The sequence below is a fragment of the Nicrophorus vespilloides genome, unplaced genomic scaffold, assembly GCF_001412225.1.
Source record: "Nicrophorus vespilloides isolate i.1.1-1 unplaced genomic scaffold, Nicve_v1.0, whole genome shotgun sequence".
NCBI lineage: Eukaryota > Metazoa > Arthropoda > Insecta > Coleoptera > Silphidae > Nicrophorus > Nicrophorus vespilloides.
Window position 1 is genome coordinate 129 of NW_017097124.1, and position 17,522 is coordinate 17,650.

At 32.7% G+C, this 17,522-nt stretch overlaps 4 protein-coding genes across 5 annotated transcripts; 1 reads left to right on the top strand and 3 right to left on the bottom strand.

Annotated features, from left to right (window-relative positions):
* Nucleotides 1-383: 383 nt before the first annotated feature.
* On the bottom strand, nucleotides 384-2,458 carry LOC108559042 (probable splicing factor, arginine/serine-rich 7). The gene has a single exon (XM_017916173.1). It carries the CDS (start codon nucleotides 2,250-2,252, stop codon nucleotides 573-575), a length of 1,680 nt encoding a protein of 559 aa, XP_017771662.1. The 5' UTR covers nucleotides 2,253-2,458; the 3' UTR covers nucleotides 384-572.
* Nucleotides 2,459-2,557: 99 nt separating this feature from the next.
* Nucleotides 2,558-5,095, bottom strand: LOC108559040 (beta-hexosaminidase subunit beta-like). The gene is made up of 6 exons (XM_017916169.1): nucleotides 4,858-5,095; nucleotides 4,571-4,802; nucleotides 4,090-4,208; nucleotides 3,746-3,951; nucleotides 3,573-3,688; nucleotides 2,558-3,516 (listed from the first exon to the last, which is right to left on the bottom strand). The coding sequence occupies exons 1-6, from the start codon at nucleotides 5,029-5,031 to the stop codon at nucleotides 2,735-2,737; spliced, it is 1,629 nt and encodes a 542-aa protein (XP_017771658.1). The 5' UTR covers nucleotides 5,032-5,095; the 3' UTR covers nucleotides 2,558-2,734.
* A 2,300-nt stretch (nucleotides 5,096-7,395) lies between these two features.
* On the bottom strand, nucleotides 7,396-9,511 carry LOC108559041. Of its 2 annotated transcripts, none has more exons than XM_017916172.1 (4): nucleotides 9,041-9,511; nucleotides 8,578-8,810; nucleotides 8,150-8,388; nucleotides 7,396-8,085 (listed from the first exon to the last, which is right to left on the bottom strand). In XM_017916172.1, the coding sequence occupies exons 2-4, from the start codon at nucleotides 8,794-8,796 to the stop codon at nucleotides 7,668-7,670; spliced, it is 876 nt and encodes a 291-aa protein (XP_017771661.1). In that variant the 5' UTR covers nucleotides 8,797-8,810; nucleotides 9,041-9,511; the 3' UTR covers nucleotides 7,396-7,667. The 2 variants fall into 2 exon arrangements, with proteins under 2 accessions (XP_017771661.1, XP_017771660.1); XM_017916171.1 differs by having other exon boundaries at nucleotides 8,578-8,968; nucleotides 9,041-9,510.
* A 7,152-nt stretch (nucleotides 9,512-16,663) lies between these two features.
* On the top strand, nucleotides 16,664-17,401 carry LOC108559039 (the record flags this gene model as incomplete). The annotated part of the gene is made up of 4 exons (XM_017916168.1): nucleotides 16,664-16,789; nucleotides 16,840-16,965; nucleotides 17,022-17,206; nucleotides 17,275-17,401. Coding segments are annotated over exons 1-4 (483 nt in total), but the record flags the coding sequence as incomplete, so codon positions are not given.
* Nucleotides 17,402-17,522: the final 121 nt, after the last annotated feature.

Here is a 17,522-nt window from a genome sequence, read left to right on the forward strand (position 1 = left end):
TTCAACTTTTAACGCGTATTACAGCAATATGGATAAGAGCACAGGATTGTGCTATCTATACTATAGCAGATATTTGGAAAATTGCTCAGTGTTACTAATATTCGCATAACTTTCGTAAATATCGAAAGTGCGCGATTGTTTGTGTAACATTATAATATTTGATTTTTCTTAACATCGTTTCTTACAGACTAAGATATTTTTGTTTTAGCTAAAAATATTTTAATATTATTTTTGGCTATGAATCATATGTGGAACACAAGTCAATTGATTGTTGTTCACTCAAGATTCTAAGAAAATTTTGTAGTTTTATGAAGAAAATATGGGAGAGATTAAGAAAATATACATAAATTTACTGTTACATTTTTATTTAATATTCCACTAATTTATAAACGCAAAATTAATTAATAAGTTTATATAGTATGCAAAAATGCAACTTTATCTTCATGCTAAGGATATTAAAATAAGAAAACAGCTTATTTAAAAAAAAAAATGGAGACCTCATGGGTACTTCCATGTATATACACAACATCGACAAAACTGACAAACTTATTTCTGTGTTAAGTTAAATTGTCCTAAGGTGAATTGGAGATGTCCATATTCTCTGATTTAACAGAAGACTCCTTCTCATCCTTTACATCGTGATTGTTAATATTGGGATCTTTATCAGCGTCAAACCCCTTTTCTTCCTCGTCGTAGTTTCTCGGAACTTTCGATCTCGAATGAGATCTTTCCTTGTCACGTCTCTCGCGCTTCTTCTTGTCCTTGCTCTTGGACCTGCTGCGCTTCCTTCTTCTCTCCCTCGAAGCGCTTCGACGTCTCTTCTCTCTTTCCGTTGAACGGGATCGCTTCTTGTCCTTGCGATCTCTCGATTTCGATCTGTACTTGCTGCGAGACGGCGAACGAGAACTTTTCTTCTCGCTCACGGATTTATCTTCTTTATCCGTGCTATCCCTGTCGCTCTTTTTATCCCTGATTTCCTTCTCCCGGGATCTATCTTTATCCTTGGATTTGCACCTAGACTTTCCCCTGTCCTTATCTTTCTCTTCGCGTTTAGATGATCTCTCCCTCGAACGATCCCTGTTGTCTTTATCCCTTGATCTACGTTCTCTGGATTTCTCACGCGTACGATCTTTCGACTTGCGACGATCCTTTCGGCTTGATTTCGAGCGAGACTTGGACCTGGATCTGGACCTTCTGGATCTAGACCTTCTGGACCTAGAACGCCTAGAGCGAGATCTGGAACGTCTCCTAGACCTAGAACGTTTCCTGCGATCTCTGGATCGCGACCTCGATCGACGCCTTCTCTCACGGGATCTTGACCTTCTAGACCTGGAACGAGAACGCGACCTCCTGCGTCTTCCTCTTGAACGCGATCTAGATCTTCGGGAACCTCTCTTGTCTTTCGAAAGCATGCCAATGACCGGATCGATAGCAGCCGATATCAAGCTTTGGGCTTCTTTAACCCGAGACATGGCCTCTTCAATTTCTCTCTGGGCAGCCTCATTGCTCTTCGCTTGTGGTTTAACAATTGCTTGAGTAGAATGATTAACAGTTATGGTTTTGCCTTTGAATTTAGTTCCAGATAATTTCAGTGCCTCCAAAACGCATTGCTGTTCACTAAACTCAATTAAAACATAGGATGAACCATCTGATGTTCTGGTGCAGATTCTCAAATATTTAATCTCACCCGCAGGCACAAACAATTCAATAATTTCAGATGGTGGTGTTGCAGGTTCAATATTTCCAGCTAGCACAGTTCTTCGGATCTCCTCAATTTTGCAGCTATCGTAATTTGCTGGTAATGGTGGATAAGGAGATAGACCATTAGCTTCGAGTTGCGGATCAGTAGTCATAATAACTTGTTCAATTCCTGACCCACTCACAGAATTTACAACATTCGGTGGCAGTTTTGGCTCTGATGGACATAATCCTGGCACTATAGCTCCATTCTTCGTCATTTCTAATGCATAGTATTCATCAGGTATATCACCATTCTGGACCGGTATAACTATCAATGCTCTGTCAATAAATACTGTATTCGTCATGTGTTGAGCTATACCCACAGTAACAGAATCCATGAACTTGATGTAACAAATTCTTGATTGCACAGGACAGGAAACATCCCGAATAGTTGGATACAAACGAATATCTTCGATTTTCCCCAGGAAACCAAAGAGCGTTTGCATCTGATCTTTAGTTGCTTGGGGTGCAATGTTCGTTACTTGAACGACTTTCGTTCCACCCACAGCCATCTTCAAGCGTTCTTTAACTTACGATTGCATGAAAATCCAAGTTTTAATCTTCTGAAGAATTGCGATCAATAACGTACCAAAACATCGAATAGCTCGTTTGTTACTGCTTCTTTCACGACTTTAACACTATTGTAATCCGTTCTTATAAATACTTATCACCGATTTTTCGTTTAGTGGCATTTGCAGGTTAATAGAAGTTTTTTTCAGTACAGCCAACCAACAAATTGGCAAATGCTACCAACTGAAATAACTATAAAATTTACATTATTTCAATTACCAAATATTTAATAAACAATAATAACTAATTATTTTAACAAATATTATATTTAGGTGATATATTAGATGTTATCATATAAATGATCAACAATCATTGAATTCAAGTTTAAAAAAATACAGTGTTTCTCAAACTTTTTTCGTTGTGCATATTAAAATTAGTTTCTCTAATCAATATCATTAAAGATATATGTATAATTATTGCTGTTTTAGAGACAAAATCCCGGACCGTTAGGTGGCTGTGCTGGGATTCCCCTAAAATTCATCCTGCAAGTGTGCTCCTCCAGCCTTTGCGCCGCTTTAGAAAACTCGTCTGCATTCTTTTTCGACCACAACTTCTCAGCGGTGGCGCTCGCCCTCGGCCAAATCCTCGATCCTATATTGTGTCCATTCACTACCTCAGCCCACATGCAGGCCTCGCCACCCAAAACCAAATCCATCTGTTCTTGAGATCCATGAAAATCGTGAGGATCGCAATCATAAAAGTCATTCCAATCTCCACCAGATTTTAAATGATCCAAATACCAACAAGCAGAGAGCAAAGCCGGTTTACCGGCTCCAGTTACATTTTTCAAGACTGTGAATCCATCGTTCTTCCAAACGTGAACAATTGTATCATTCGTCAATTCAACTCCGTTTACGAAAACCTCTTCCCAGACAACATGAACATCCGTGATATCAACGATGTTTCTAATAAGTTCTTGGATGTAGTAGTTCTCCAACGCTTTGTAATTCTTAATTTGCTTCATCTTCATAAACTCTTTTACTTCTTCATTGCTGTCCCAACACTCAAATTCAACCTCGTCACCACCCAGATGCAAGTAACTATCTGGAAAAACATCACGAATCTCCTTGAACAACTCTCTGAGAAACTTGAACAACTTTTTACTGGCCGGATTCATCGGACCGTATTTTCCGGTCGCTTTTCCATTAGTATCATAACAAGGAGTTAGAATATCCTTAATGCCTTCACCCCATGATCGAGTGTGTCCTAAGAAATTGTTAAATAGAAAAATAATAATATAAGCAAACAAGTTTAAAACAAACCTGGTGTATCAAATTCTGGAATTACCCTAATTCCTCTAAGTCTAGCAAACTCAATTACTCTCTTTATATCTAGTAAAGTATATACTTGAGAAATTGGATGATACGCTCCTTTATCACTAAAACATACATTATCAATAATCAATAATTTTATTCATTTATTTGGATGTAATTACCTCAGTTCGGGAAATTTGGTGCTTTGGTATGGAAAACTTTGATCGTCCACAATGTGCCAATGGAACACGTTCAATTTATTGTAAGACATCGCGTCTAAAGTATTATAAATACTATAGACGGGAATGAAGTGTCTAGATGTATCCAACATTAGACCTCTGTATGGAAATCTTGGAAAATCTTTAATCCAAGTGGAGTTTACAATCAGCTGAAATTCAAAATCTAATGTATATTTAGTTGCCTATATTTCAAATATACAGTGTGGTCATTGCATTTTATTTATTACAGAATCTGCTCAATTTGATATTTTATTTTGCAAATCATGTTTTCCTTTTTAATTACATACCGTGTATTCGTTGCTAGCGTAATGTATTAATTGCGAAAACGTTTCTAGACCTCTGAGAATACCCCAAATCGATTTCGCTTTCAGCATTGGCTTCATAGAATTTGTTATATTTATTTCATCTGAAAACGAAAGTTTTGTTAGTAATTTATAAATTAGTCAGCAATTTAGTTTATAAAAGAGAATAGTGGAAACTCGCTTGTGCGCCTGCATAAACTTCATACTTTTATTCTGATAATACAATGTATACAAATCACGACTCAATCGTGTTGTGTTATTATTTTCTGACAATTGAGATTATTTCTATAAAGAATTGATATGATTCACAAACAAAAAATCTATTGTAATCACTGTGAATAAATCTCACCAACAACGCATATTGTGGGGTGGCAGAAATGGGGGCAAAAGAAATGAAAAACCTAACATAAAATACGTTTATAAACTATCCAAGTTCCTAGCTTACTTGAAACATATATATACTTACATGATTCATCCATTACAGCTGAAGGATATTCATCATCTTTACAAGGATTTTCTAAATCCACATATAGCTTAGACAAAGAACCCAAATAATTGGTTTTATCGTAGATTCTGTGAAAATGCGCAACAGAAATTTCGGTTAATCTTCCGCGTCTCTCCAAAGAATTTGTTACGTTTATCATGGTTCCATAACGTTGGAAGGCTTTTACCAAAATCGCGCATTCTTTTCCCAAATTCTGCAAGTGTATGGAAAGAAAATAACAGAGGTATCAAATCTCGCAGCAAAACTACCTTAAACCTAAACTCCTTCGGATTAATCACAAAATATTCTTGTGAACGCGTCACCTGCTGCGGTTTGGGCCACACGAAACCTTTCGTCGCCTTCACCTGAGGACCTGGATCCACGACGTAACAATGTAATTGCGACAGGAAGAACAGGAGCAGAGTTAATGTCGTGAACAACATCGTATTGATTTTAATGAGTTCAGTTGAAAGGTCAAACGACGACTGACTGGAATTGTATGCAGCGCGTATAGGAGAAGCATCTTTTATAAGACTATCGTAATCTAATCAGTGGAGAAGAGAAGAATTTGCGATTGCTTCGTTGATTTTGCTATAAATAACATTTTTTGTTTGTATCGATTTCTATTAACTTTCTGTTGTTATACAATTGCGTGTATATACAGAGTGTGGGACTAATTTGGTTCACGTGTTGGACAAGGTAACGACCTTAAGATGTTTTATTTTTCATTTTCAGCAAAAGATATATATTTTTATGCGATTTCCCGTTCCTATCATCGATGTACTACTAACAATTCTTCTTTATTGAAATAGCCCGGATCCAAGGACGAGCGTTTTTTATTTTTCAAGGTTTCGAATTTAATAATAGTTGCTTCACTATTTTTTTTTTCTTATTCTTACGCATCCAAGTTGAATGACTAGAACCAGAATAGAATTTGCACCCGCAAATTTTGCAAAAAAAAAAAAACAATATTTAACTGTACTCAATCAATCATTTAATTTTAAATACTTTAAAATTTTGGTTGAATTGAAACGACAATAAGTTCTTGTATTTGTTCTAATTTAAAAAAAATGTAAGATATTGAAATAAATAATGTAATAAAGTTCATTTGTATTTTAATTATTACATTTTTTAGAGAAAACTACTGAAAAATATTTAGAAATTAGTAAAAAAAAATTGATATATCAAATTGAGATAAAATAAGATATTGCCTAGATTCTGAAATCTTATTAAACGTAACTGTGTTTATTGGATTAGAAGTACCACATGGAAGTGTTATGTGTCCTATAATTGATGTATTAGTATCAAAATCGAGAGGTGATGCATAACGAGATTTANNAAAAAAAAAAAAAAATGGTGCAAGGCCAACGAAAATAAAGTAAGCCACGTAATGGACTGCCTTGAATAAGTACTTCCGAAAACTGAATTCGCACTAATTGACTTGATGTGAATGAATTTTATGTTTGTAAATTTAAACAAGAAATTTACTAAGTTTACTTAAAACAATTGTTGCATCCAGATCTGAGTTATCTCAACAAACTCAAAAATTGGATAAGTATATTCTAAATATGTTATATTGATAAGAAATTGACAATTACATTCAGTTATTTACATTAATTTGCAATTCGATAAACATAAGATACGAGAAATATCGATTGAATATTACATTTTTGAAATAAAAATCAGTTAATAAACAATGTAAATTTTATTTTCCCAATTTACATGTCTTTGTGAATGCTAAATCAAACAGTGGGAAAGAAACGAAGTTTACAAAAATTTGGAAGAAAAAAATATCAAAGTCTGTTTCTCGCTTTCGTAACGTTCGAATATTTCCAAGAAGTAACGGGTTATATCATTTGTATGAATTAAACTAGTGTAGAACGATAAGACGTTTAAGAAAATGCGAAATTTTAAAATTTATAAAAGAAGTCGGATAAAACTACATTTTTTTAAAATTAGCTAAATATGAAAATCTTGATACGATTTACGTTTTAATTAGATAAATATTAAAAGCAAAATCAGTATAGAAATCCTAATTGAAGTTTACACAGTATCAGAGGAAACGTTGAACCCGGTTTTGGAAACGTGTGAAATAGTTAGAACAATAAAACGAGACAAATGGAAAAAAAGAAGAAAAAATAAAAACGCTTTTATGAATATTCAAAAAGTGTGTTTATTTATAATTGTATATTTTTTATTTTTGTTATTTGCATTATTTTTTTTTTTGATTAATTATTCCAACTACATTTGTTGTTAAATCCTGTCGATTTTGGAGCTGAACTGCATACGAACACAAAATATAAAGATACATAAAGCTCAAGATTAATGATTAAAAGAAAAATGAGACAAAGAAAAACTAAAACTATCGTTGGAAAATTCGTTTTCTTTTTCAACTTTACTCTCTCGTCAAATAGTGGAACAACAATCTAACAATATTTATATATATCAATAAATACAAGACTTAATTATTTTTTTCTTCTTTAATTATCCATCTTTTCATCTTGTTAAGTTAACCGTCTCTTCATCTTCTCTCCCACATCGTCTTGGGCGCTTAACGCAATTAAGCACCAAACATTTGTACTTGAAATCCAAGGGCAAAGGTTACCGGAACGCAAAATATACAGATTGTAATTTTTTTTTTAAATTTTTTAGTTGATGAACTGAACAACGCTAGATCATCTGAAGTTGAGTTCAGGTTTGGGTTGGGACACGTTCGTTTCTTCGTCTATGTGCCCGAATTAATTATTATTTTTAATATATTTATATGTATGTATGTATGTATATAATATTTATATTTATGTATAGTTTAGAAATCACACTATTATAAAATAATTAAAGTTAAATTAGTTTTAGAAATAAAACAACTAAAAATTATAAAACTAATGCACGAATAATGTGCGAGAAGGGCACTCAATCTGTTTCGCTCGTTCACCACATTCACTCGCAGTCACACGCTCTTCATCTGTTCATCCCTTTTAATTATGTTTTCTGAATGTTTCTAGCGTTAAAAGAATAACTTCGTGAGGGGGGCGCGCAACTTGTACAAAAAAAAAGAAAAAGAAAGAAAATACTAATAATTTTATAAGTGGTTGTAGAGTTTGCGGCCGTCGACGCCGATGAACCGGCTGTAGTCGAGGATGTCGAAGCCGAGCTTCTTGAACATCGCCTGAGATGCGGAATTATTGACGAGCACCGTGCCGATGACGTTGTGACCTTCCTCGGCGATCTCCCTGCTGAGGGCGGCCGTCACCAGACTGCCGTATCCCTTGCGTTTGTAATCGTGCAGCGTCTGCAGGACGACGAGCGTTCCCAGCTGGTTTTTCAGGACCCAGGCGACGAGTTTATCGTTGCTCTTGAGGAAGAGTCCTCTGCCGCCGTTCATCTTGATGAAGGTGGTGAGATATCCCTCGGAGCCGGGGAATCGGTGCGGCCAGATGGAATTGATGAGCGGAGCGTGGTAAGGCTTCAGAGGTCCGATGTACACCTCGGGAGGGCAACTAAAATAAACGTAGAAGAAGAAAAGCGTTACAAAAATAATGGTGTTTCGGGAGCCGAACTTACTCTATTTGGAATTTGAGTGCTTTCTCCCGTGGCAGCCACCACAGATCCGTCTTCGTGTCGTACGTGATAGGGAGCTGCAGCTCCTTGATCACCCTGTATATGATCGGGCAATGCTCGCGATGGACGAAGTAGAATTGGATCATATTGTTCCAGTCGATCTTCTTCGTTTCTTTGAGCGCCTTATACAGTTTCTCACATTTGTTGTCCAATGTGAACATGAACAAATCATAGCAGTTCGACTGTGAAATCAATTGGAAAAATAATTTTGTAAAACTTTAAAAATGCCGCCAAACAATCGACGAGGACGGCGGCGTCGGCGGCTAACGTCATCGCAGATGTGCGAATCGATAACGTCCCAAAGATGTTGAAGGGGCGAAACCGCCGCCGCCGCCGCCACCAGAGCCGGTTTCAATCAATAAAATATTCACCTGCAAAATGACGATGAAAGTCCCATCCGATTTCCAATCCCCGAAGGGTGCAAGGAACGTCATGTACTTCTCCTCCGGCTTACTCTTGATCCATTTCATGCTCGTATTGAAAAAGCTGAACACGTGAGTCGCGAACGGCATATGATCCTTGTACAGATCTCTCAGCTTCGGCAGATCCTCCAAGGAGATCGGCTGCAGGATGTCCTCGTCGAAAGCCATCTTCGATACTGATTCTCCACAAAAAATCTGTCCTCAAAAATTCGAACCACCTACTTACTACTCTATAACGCGCGTTTGCAAAACTACAGCTCGACGTGCGTGCGTACTAGACAGAGCGAAAGATACGCACTGTATGTATGAAAGAGAGAGAGAGAGAGTTTAGGGGACTCGCCTAAAGTGCGAAACGAAAAGGAGGAAATAATGAATTATTCGGACACTTTGCAATTATCGTCGAATCGCTTACCTGGGCAGAAAGAACGTAACGAAAAGTAGAAACGAAATGAATCAAGACGAAGAAGACGACTTGAACGAGGAGGAAGCAGAAGGCACGCTCATTTTCGACTTGCTTTCGCGAACGGCACGACCGTATATATACACACCTATATATTTTTGCGTTTATACTTTATATTTCTCTCTGTCACCCTTCTGTTTCCCCACTTCTTTTTTCTTTTCTTCCTTCTTTCTTCAATTTTATTTCGAAAATGAAAACTTTCAACCGGAAAATCCGCACTCACTAAACCGCACTTGATTCGCTGATCGATCGTCGAGGAATAATCAAAAACTTAAACTTTGCGCTTCAACAAACAACAAAAGAGGTGCATTTCGAATTGCAGGAAAATAAAGAGAAATTCGTGGTTCCAAACTAAATCTATAAAATCCGAAATGGCATGCGCCTCATTCCCGTTTCCATCACGACCTGCCGCGCGCACCCTTTCCGTCTCTATCTATCTCTCTAAATATATATATATATATAGACGATGATCCTTCCTCCTCTTTAGACGCACGCAGATTAGATTGAAACACCTACAACTGACTAACTAGAAGGACTACTCTCCTTTACCACTGATCCAACAATGGAACATGCACACTGCTCTCTGCACAAACGAAAATTTTCAGAATTTATAAAAATAACATTTTTTCTGTCGAAACGAAACCCAATATGCCCTTTTCATTCCTTCCTTTTCCTCCGTCTACACCTCGCATTCTCCATCTCTCTTTCACTTTCAGCACAATGCACATTCTATTTTCAGGACCCTTTACCCCCCCCCCACACCATCGCGCACCTGAACTAACCTTTTTTTGTTCCTTCAAAAACCAACAATTGAAAAACCATTTTCGAATAGTGTTCATCCGAGTGTGCTTTTTTTTTTTTTTTCTTCTTATTCAATAGCTCGTAAAGCTATTTATAAGAAAAAAAAAATCCATGGGAAATGTTCCCACTACTGAACTCGGTGTAGCTTTCGAACTATTTTAAACTAATGATCTCTGCGTTGTTTATATATTATTATTAATTTTTTTACTTACTTAATGCAATCCCTTTCGTCCATTATACACATGTAAAATTCATTTCAGATTTGTCTATTTATAGAGTAGACTTACGGTAGACCAGTGATTTTCAACAGGAGTGAAAGGATTTTACTTTTTTTTTTATTCAAGTCGCTGTAAATAAACATATCAAAATTGAAACTTCATTATTATTTAAGTGTGCTGCGAAAATTTCACTATAGGTTCAAGTATGTTTGTAAAATACTGCTTTTGTAACATTAAAATAATTAAATATCGTTAAAATTAATCAGTTTTATAGGTTTTTCTTTTTTATATTATTATTGTTTTTGGTGGAATTTAAATACAGCAATCTGTACCTCGCATAGTGCGGATTGACGGTTTCACCAATATCCAGCACTGTTTGAAACCGAATGACCTTAATACCGCATAAAAATAAACATCACAAAATGACCTAACTGTGTAGAGAAAAAAAAAAACGAGCATTTGTGTATTAAAAATATTCGAACTGAATCCGCATTGATCGAATCCGCACTATGCGGGGTATTGTAATTATTATAACAAATTGATAGAAACTGTATTGTTGACTTTCTTATAAACTAATGTTTTTTTTTAAAGAATACAATTTAATATAAATTTTATTTATCATTCAATATTTTTATTCATTTAAACATTAATAGTTTCTTTCAAATGATTTTTTTTTAAGTACTCAGAAATAATTTAGATTTGTGTAATGAAAATTAAGATATAATAGCAAAACAATAAGATTAACCACGAATAGAAATTTCAGTAGAAAACTGCTATAATAATAAAAGTTTTATCATTAACAATATATTTATTTAAAATGAAATTGGTATAATTATCAATATATAAATAGAAATTGATAAACATGTTAAAAATATATGCTAAATGTCTAGACCAATTTTCTATTTGTGTACATAATGATTCAATTTTATGTAGGTTTTATATTTATTAATAAAAGTTCAACATTTTTGTATTATACAAATATCATTTGTTAACCTAATTTTTAAATACAAATGACGTACTTCAAAAACAATGTGTGTAAGCCTTATCAAATTATATTGAAATCCATACATGGCCAATCCACAATTAAAATGTTCATATTTTGAATTTTGGTGTTCATACTGTCGTGTCCCAGGGATGGAATTCTGGATATAATGATGATTAAGCATTCCTACGGGATTCTGCCTTGGTGGTTTTCTTTATTATAAGACCGGGACAAAATCCTATGCATATGTTTATATGAAAAAGATGATTGATTACGATTGTACGTGTAATGATCATTATGTGTTCATAATAAGGACTTGAGTTCCGAGTATTCGGATATTATAGTGTATCAAACTGCTGATGTATATGCTTATATAATAATGCAACTAAGTGACGCCGTTGATGTCTCTAGTTAGTTAACACACTATATTAACAATAACAATTATAATAATAATGGTTGGACACAACAATACAATACAAAAAATACCAGTTGATGTGAAAATGATATCAAACAATATACAAAAGTCACATAAGATACTAAAATATTTTGAATTGGTTTTCCCTTTTTATTTATTTTTTTATATTTTAAGGTTTATGATAAGGATAAGTCAACGGAAACAAATACATTGGAAAGGTGTATAAAATATTGACGTTCTTTTAGAAAACAACCCTTGTTATTTTTAAATGTCAATATGACAGCTGTCAATTTTATTCTTGTTTGTTTTTGACAAATGACATTTATGAAGTATGATTGAATATGTTATTCAATTAATATTTCAGTAAATTTATGAAATTTTGTCTATTTTTATACTAAATTCACTTGTATTTACAGCACGTAGAATGCAAATTCCACAATTAATATATTTACAAACAAAGTGGATGTCACCTCATGAAATTTTTTTTTTCCTGTTTGTTTTTGACAAATGAAATTTATGAAGTATAATTGAATATGTTATTCAATGAATATTTATCAATATTTTGTCTACTTTTATACTAAATTCACTTGTATTTACAGCACGTAGAATACATATTCTACAATTAATATAGTTACAAACAAAGTGGATGTCATCTCATGAAAGAAAACTACTAACTACGCATATATTTTCAATATGACAGCCGTCAATTTTTTTTCCTGTTTGTTTTTGACAAATGACATTTATGAAGTATGATTGAATATGTTATTCAATTAATATTTATGAATATTTTGTCTATTTTTATACTAAATTCACTTGTATTTATAACACGTGGAATGCAAATTCTACAATTAATATAGTTACAAACAAAGTGGATGTCATCTCATGAAAGGAAACTATTAACTATGCATATATTTTCAATATGACAGTCGTCAATTTTTTTTTCCTGTTTGTTTTTGACAAATGACATTTTTGAAGTATGATTGAATATGTTATTCAATTAATATTTCAGTAAATTTATGAAATTTTGTCTATTTTTATACTAAATTCACTTGTATTTACAGCACGTGGAATGCATATTCTACAATTAATATAGTTACAAACAAAGTGGATGTCACCTCATGTTTGCTCATTTCGAACGATGTTTACATATTGCGCTTATGCAATGATCGATAAGTAGAACAGAATTTGTGGACTTTGAATATTTGGAACTAAAAAAATAAGACCAATTTATATATTTACAGACAATTTAACAAAAAAAAAACAACTAAAAGCAAACAAGATGAATTGGTTCGCAGCTCACTTGAAACAGTAAACATACGCAAAATATAACGATATTTATTAATATAAGTTTCTTTTAAACAACCATATTTGGTTAAATATAGATTAATTAAAAAATTCAGGGATAAATTAGATAATACAGTTTTGTGTGAGTAAATTGCAAGATATGGATGTAGACGAAATGTAGTTTCAACAATACAGCCCGAGAAACAATTGAATTACTGCATGAGTAATTTCACAGATTATGCGATTTAACGCAGTTGGAATTTTTTCTTTGGATTTCTTTTTGATGTCTAAGGTTGTGTTCTAATATATCAAAATTACTTGATGTGTGAATTTTGGGACACCCTATATAAAAAGGTTATTTATTTTAACAATAAGAAAATGAATTAAATAAAACTAAAGTTAATTAAGTTTATATCAGTGGCACTTATAATTTTATGAAAAGAGGTGAACAAAGATTATGCTAGAGTCCGGAGAAAGGAGCCTGGACTCGACGTCTAATCCCACAAATAGAGTCCTAGATAAGCAGAAAGCACGATGAGACAACTTTTCACCTGAGCCAAGCGCTATCTCGTCAGGAATGTTTTGGCAAGTACCTGCACTTCATCGAGAAGAAGGAGAAAGATGAGAACCCTGAACACACGTTCTTTAGATGCTGCAGATGGATTAGGATGAAACACGAGGCAGTGGCAGACTTGTGGGGGTCTTACTAGAGCCGGACAATTTTGTTAGTGAAATGCTGAAGAGTGAAGACAGCTGAGAAACAGCGTGGAAGACGAGCGTAAGCTGCAGAAGACAGTGGCAGTGGAGGCCACCACTGACGCAAGTTAATGAACCAAGGGAAATGCCAGACAGACAAGAGAAATCAGTATCGCATAGAGTAGAAGTTTTAGTGGGTAAGAATTCCACAGTACCATTGAGCCCTATGGTAAGGTTGTCGTGAGACCATTTTAAGATTTGACGAAACGATGAAACGTCTTAAAAGGTTTTTTTTTCTTCTCTCAAAACACGTAGATAAAACTTTGAAATAAGATAATTAGTATAATATTGTCAAAATTTCTGGAAAAGGCTTTTCATTTAGGGGCTCCGCCGTATCGCCGCCTATAGAAGATGACCGACCAACTAAGTTCTTGAAAGAGGATACTCAAAGAAGATCATTTATCAAGCAGTTTCTTTTGTACACATTTTCATGATCATTATCTCCAATCTTTTTGCAAATGATAGATAAGTTAGCAGATTTTACATTAGAAATTTGAACAAATTAATGTAAACACACTTCTTTTGGATGAATTCATTAAACAAAAAATACAAACATTTTGAATAATATTGAAAATTGTAAAAAAATATTTAAGATGAAATTAAATTTTACATAATTTTTTTTCCTTCTGTTATTCTGACATATAATGGGAATGTATGATAATTGAAAGTAAAGAGCAAACAAATAATTTTCTTATTATTGATTTTAGTTAAACACTTAGGTTTTCCTATTCATTATCGATCAATTAATTAGTTGCAACGGTAAACTCCTACATAATTAGCACTCCACTTACATAATCAATCCAGTTTAATAATTCTACAAGAAATTATCAGAATGTATTAAAAGTTCATGTAATGTTTGTAAATTGCATGTAAAAACAATTAATTATTATAGATATTTTTTTTTTAATTTGAAAAACATATTTTTTTTTAAACAATTTCAATTTTGGTTCTTAGAAATAATTATTCAATATAATTACTTAATTTATTTTAAAGTAAACATAGATCTATATTCTGATAAAGTTTTATAATAAAATTGTAACTATATCTATATATATATTATGCTTCTTGGAGAGAAATCATTATATAACAGTGTTCTGTATTTTTAGTCATATACTTGCTGGACTTCCACGGAGTTGTGTTAGGTTTCCAGTATTTAAAAATAACATCAAAGAACTAGTAAACTCTCAGAGTATGCTTTCGTTTATTAGACTTGCTTGCTGATTAAAAGACCATTAATATTTTTGTCGAATAGTTTTCATACATATAAGCATTAACTTAATAGTTAAAAAAAAACGTGCTATAAATTAGAACAAGTATATACTATAGTTAGTCAATTTCAAGTAGATTATTATTGCAATAGTTATATGATTGTTAGAACACCTCAATTTAATTATAGTTTTAAAGTCACCAGACTTTAATTTTGTGCTGCGACTAAATCGAAACAAACGGTGGAATAAAAAAGACTTCTGTAGTTTTTTCACATCTATATTCAATATATTTTCTAAATTTGTTAGATTTCGATTAATTAACTATAACTATTTTAAACGAAAATAGCTCATTCTATCTTCTATAGTTTATTCTTTAATATCCATATTAAGTAAATAGCGTATGAAAGTAAAAAGTTTAATCGTAGACGAACGGCGGATATATCCGCCCAAATTATGAACACATGATAATTCGCTCGAAAATGCGACCTTGTAAAATCTCCGTCTGCAAAGGGATAAAGATCAGTAAACAGATGAAAAAGTATAATTATATGAACTTTAGAAATGTAATGAATATTATAAAGAAAAGGTAAACAAAATGATAACAATTTCACATTTGAGTAATTTTTACTGTTAATAGAACAATTTTCATCTTATTTTATTTCATTTTCATTCCAAAATTGATCTCTTTGCAGTTTCCTCAGAAACTTCCTTTTTCTATCATATAAATTATGTAAAATTCTAAAATGCTTTTAACCTTATACAATTATAAATTACTTTCGAAAATCTCTTGTCTTGACAACATTTTTTAGATTATTTTCCGAAATAAGCACAAATGTTATTAAAAATCAATTTATGATAATTTTGAAATTATAAATTATTTCTAATATTCTATATAATTATTTTCCAAAATTGATAACTATAGATAATATCTACTTGTATATGGTAATAACTAAGTTGGAAATTTAAATTATTAGGAATAATTTTAAATATTTTCCAAATTCGTTTCCAAATTTGCTAATAATATTATTTTATAATAACAACTTTCACATTCTACAAGATTCAGCTATTTACAGTTATGTCTAATTATATTATTTTGATAATAAATATCTTCAGTTCTCTTAAGACTTAGTATCTTTTCTCAAAAAGTAATATACCAAATACTGTTCTTGTTTATTTATATTTGTAAAATTATTTCAAATATTTTCATGATTCGTTATTGAACAGTAATTACTTTTACTTTTTTCAAGACTTATATGTTTAAATAAGTTAACTCTAATTACATTATTAGGAATTATTTCAAATATGTTCTAAAAATTCTTCAAAACTTAGTTTTTTTACATAAGTTAAGTCTAATTATCTTAATTTAATTATAACTACTTACATTTTTCTCAAGACTTAGTAAAATAGAGTTTTGTGTGTAAAATAAATACTTTTTTTTTTTACAATTTCTTCAAGACCTACTTTTTATCATCTATTAGTTAAATAATGTCTTGGTTTTTCAAAAATAATCACGAAATTTTCAATAACTTAATCAGAAAACAGGTTGTCATCAGTTTCTTTAAAATCTATTTATCATTAACTTATTTTTGTTGACCTTTTAAACTTTCAAAATAATGTATTGTTTATTAAAACATATATAGAAATAGTTTTAACAGTAGAAATTTATTAAGGCTTGTTTGTTCCGAGATGCCGGAAAACGGGACTTTCTTCAAACAACGAGATGAGTTATGGAGGAGAAACCGCGCACATATTTTTATTTTACCTCGAAAAGCGAATAAAATGTAAATGGTCATAAACGACATCTCCACTAAATTGGATTCTGTCCGAGGCTCCAATCGAACGCTCTCCTCTCCCCGCACACAAACGCACATATATAAAGAAAAAGCAAAGTCGTTGGTATTGACACACTGATCTAAATTGTTTTGTTCAAACAACATCAAATTGATAGTTTCCACATTTTGGACTCACAAAAAACAATACAACTAATGAATAATGAAGTTCATCATATTAGTAATTTCACTTGGATTTGCAACAATCGTAAGTAACGATAAATAAATTAACAAAAAATTATATGTGAAATGTGTTAGATTCTATGTGAAAAATCTCGAATGGTTTTAATAACTACTGATAAACGGTACCATTCCTTCTACGTGCCAATATCCAAAGAGCCTGTCGTAACCTGGATGGATACGCAGGATGGAATCTATCCAAACGTGAGTAACTAAATCCTAAAAAAAGAATGTATTTTATTTTAAAATCTAATAATCAGGTGTCTCCAATCAATTCCGAGGTTGAAATTGGAAGTGAAATATCTCTTCTGATCTTCATGAAAGACAAGAGCAGACTCTACGATTTGAAAATTAACAGATGCGTTGCGTACGACGAGGAGAACTTGAAAAAATCGAACAATTCTTTGACCTTGTACAGTAGATTCGAAAAGGACAAATCAAAATCGTAAGAGAATTTGAGTGAACTGTTGAAACTTATTGATGTGACAATGTGTGTGTGTGTCTTTGTAATAGGAAGAAATACAAAAATTTGGATTGGAAACGTGAGCCGATCGCGAATTTTACCAGTCTGTTTTATTCCGAGTTCGAGGCATTCAAATTTCCAGATCACGACAGGATTTTCTTGACCTGCGACATTGAAGTGAGTTATTTTTTTCATTTATATAAAACGTATTTGATTCATAAATTATTTGTCTCTAAATACAATTTATGCATATGTTTCTTACATTTTCTAGACCAATTTGTTAATTGATAATTTCATT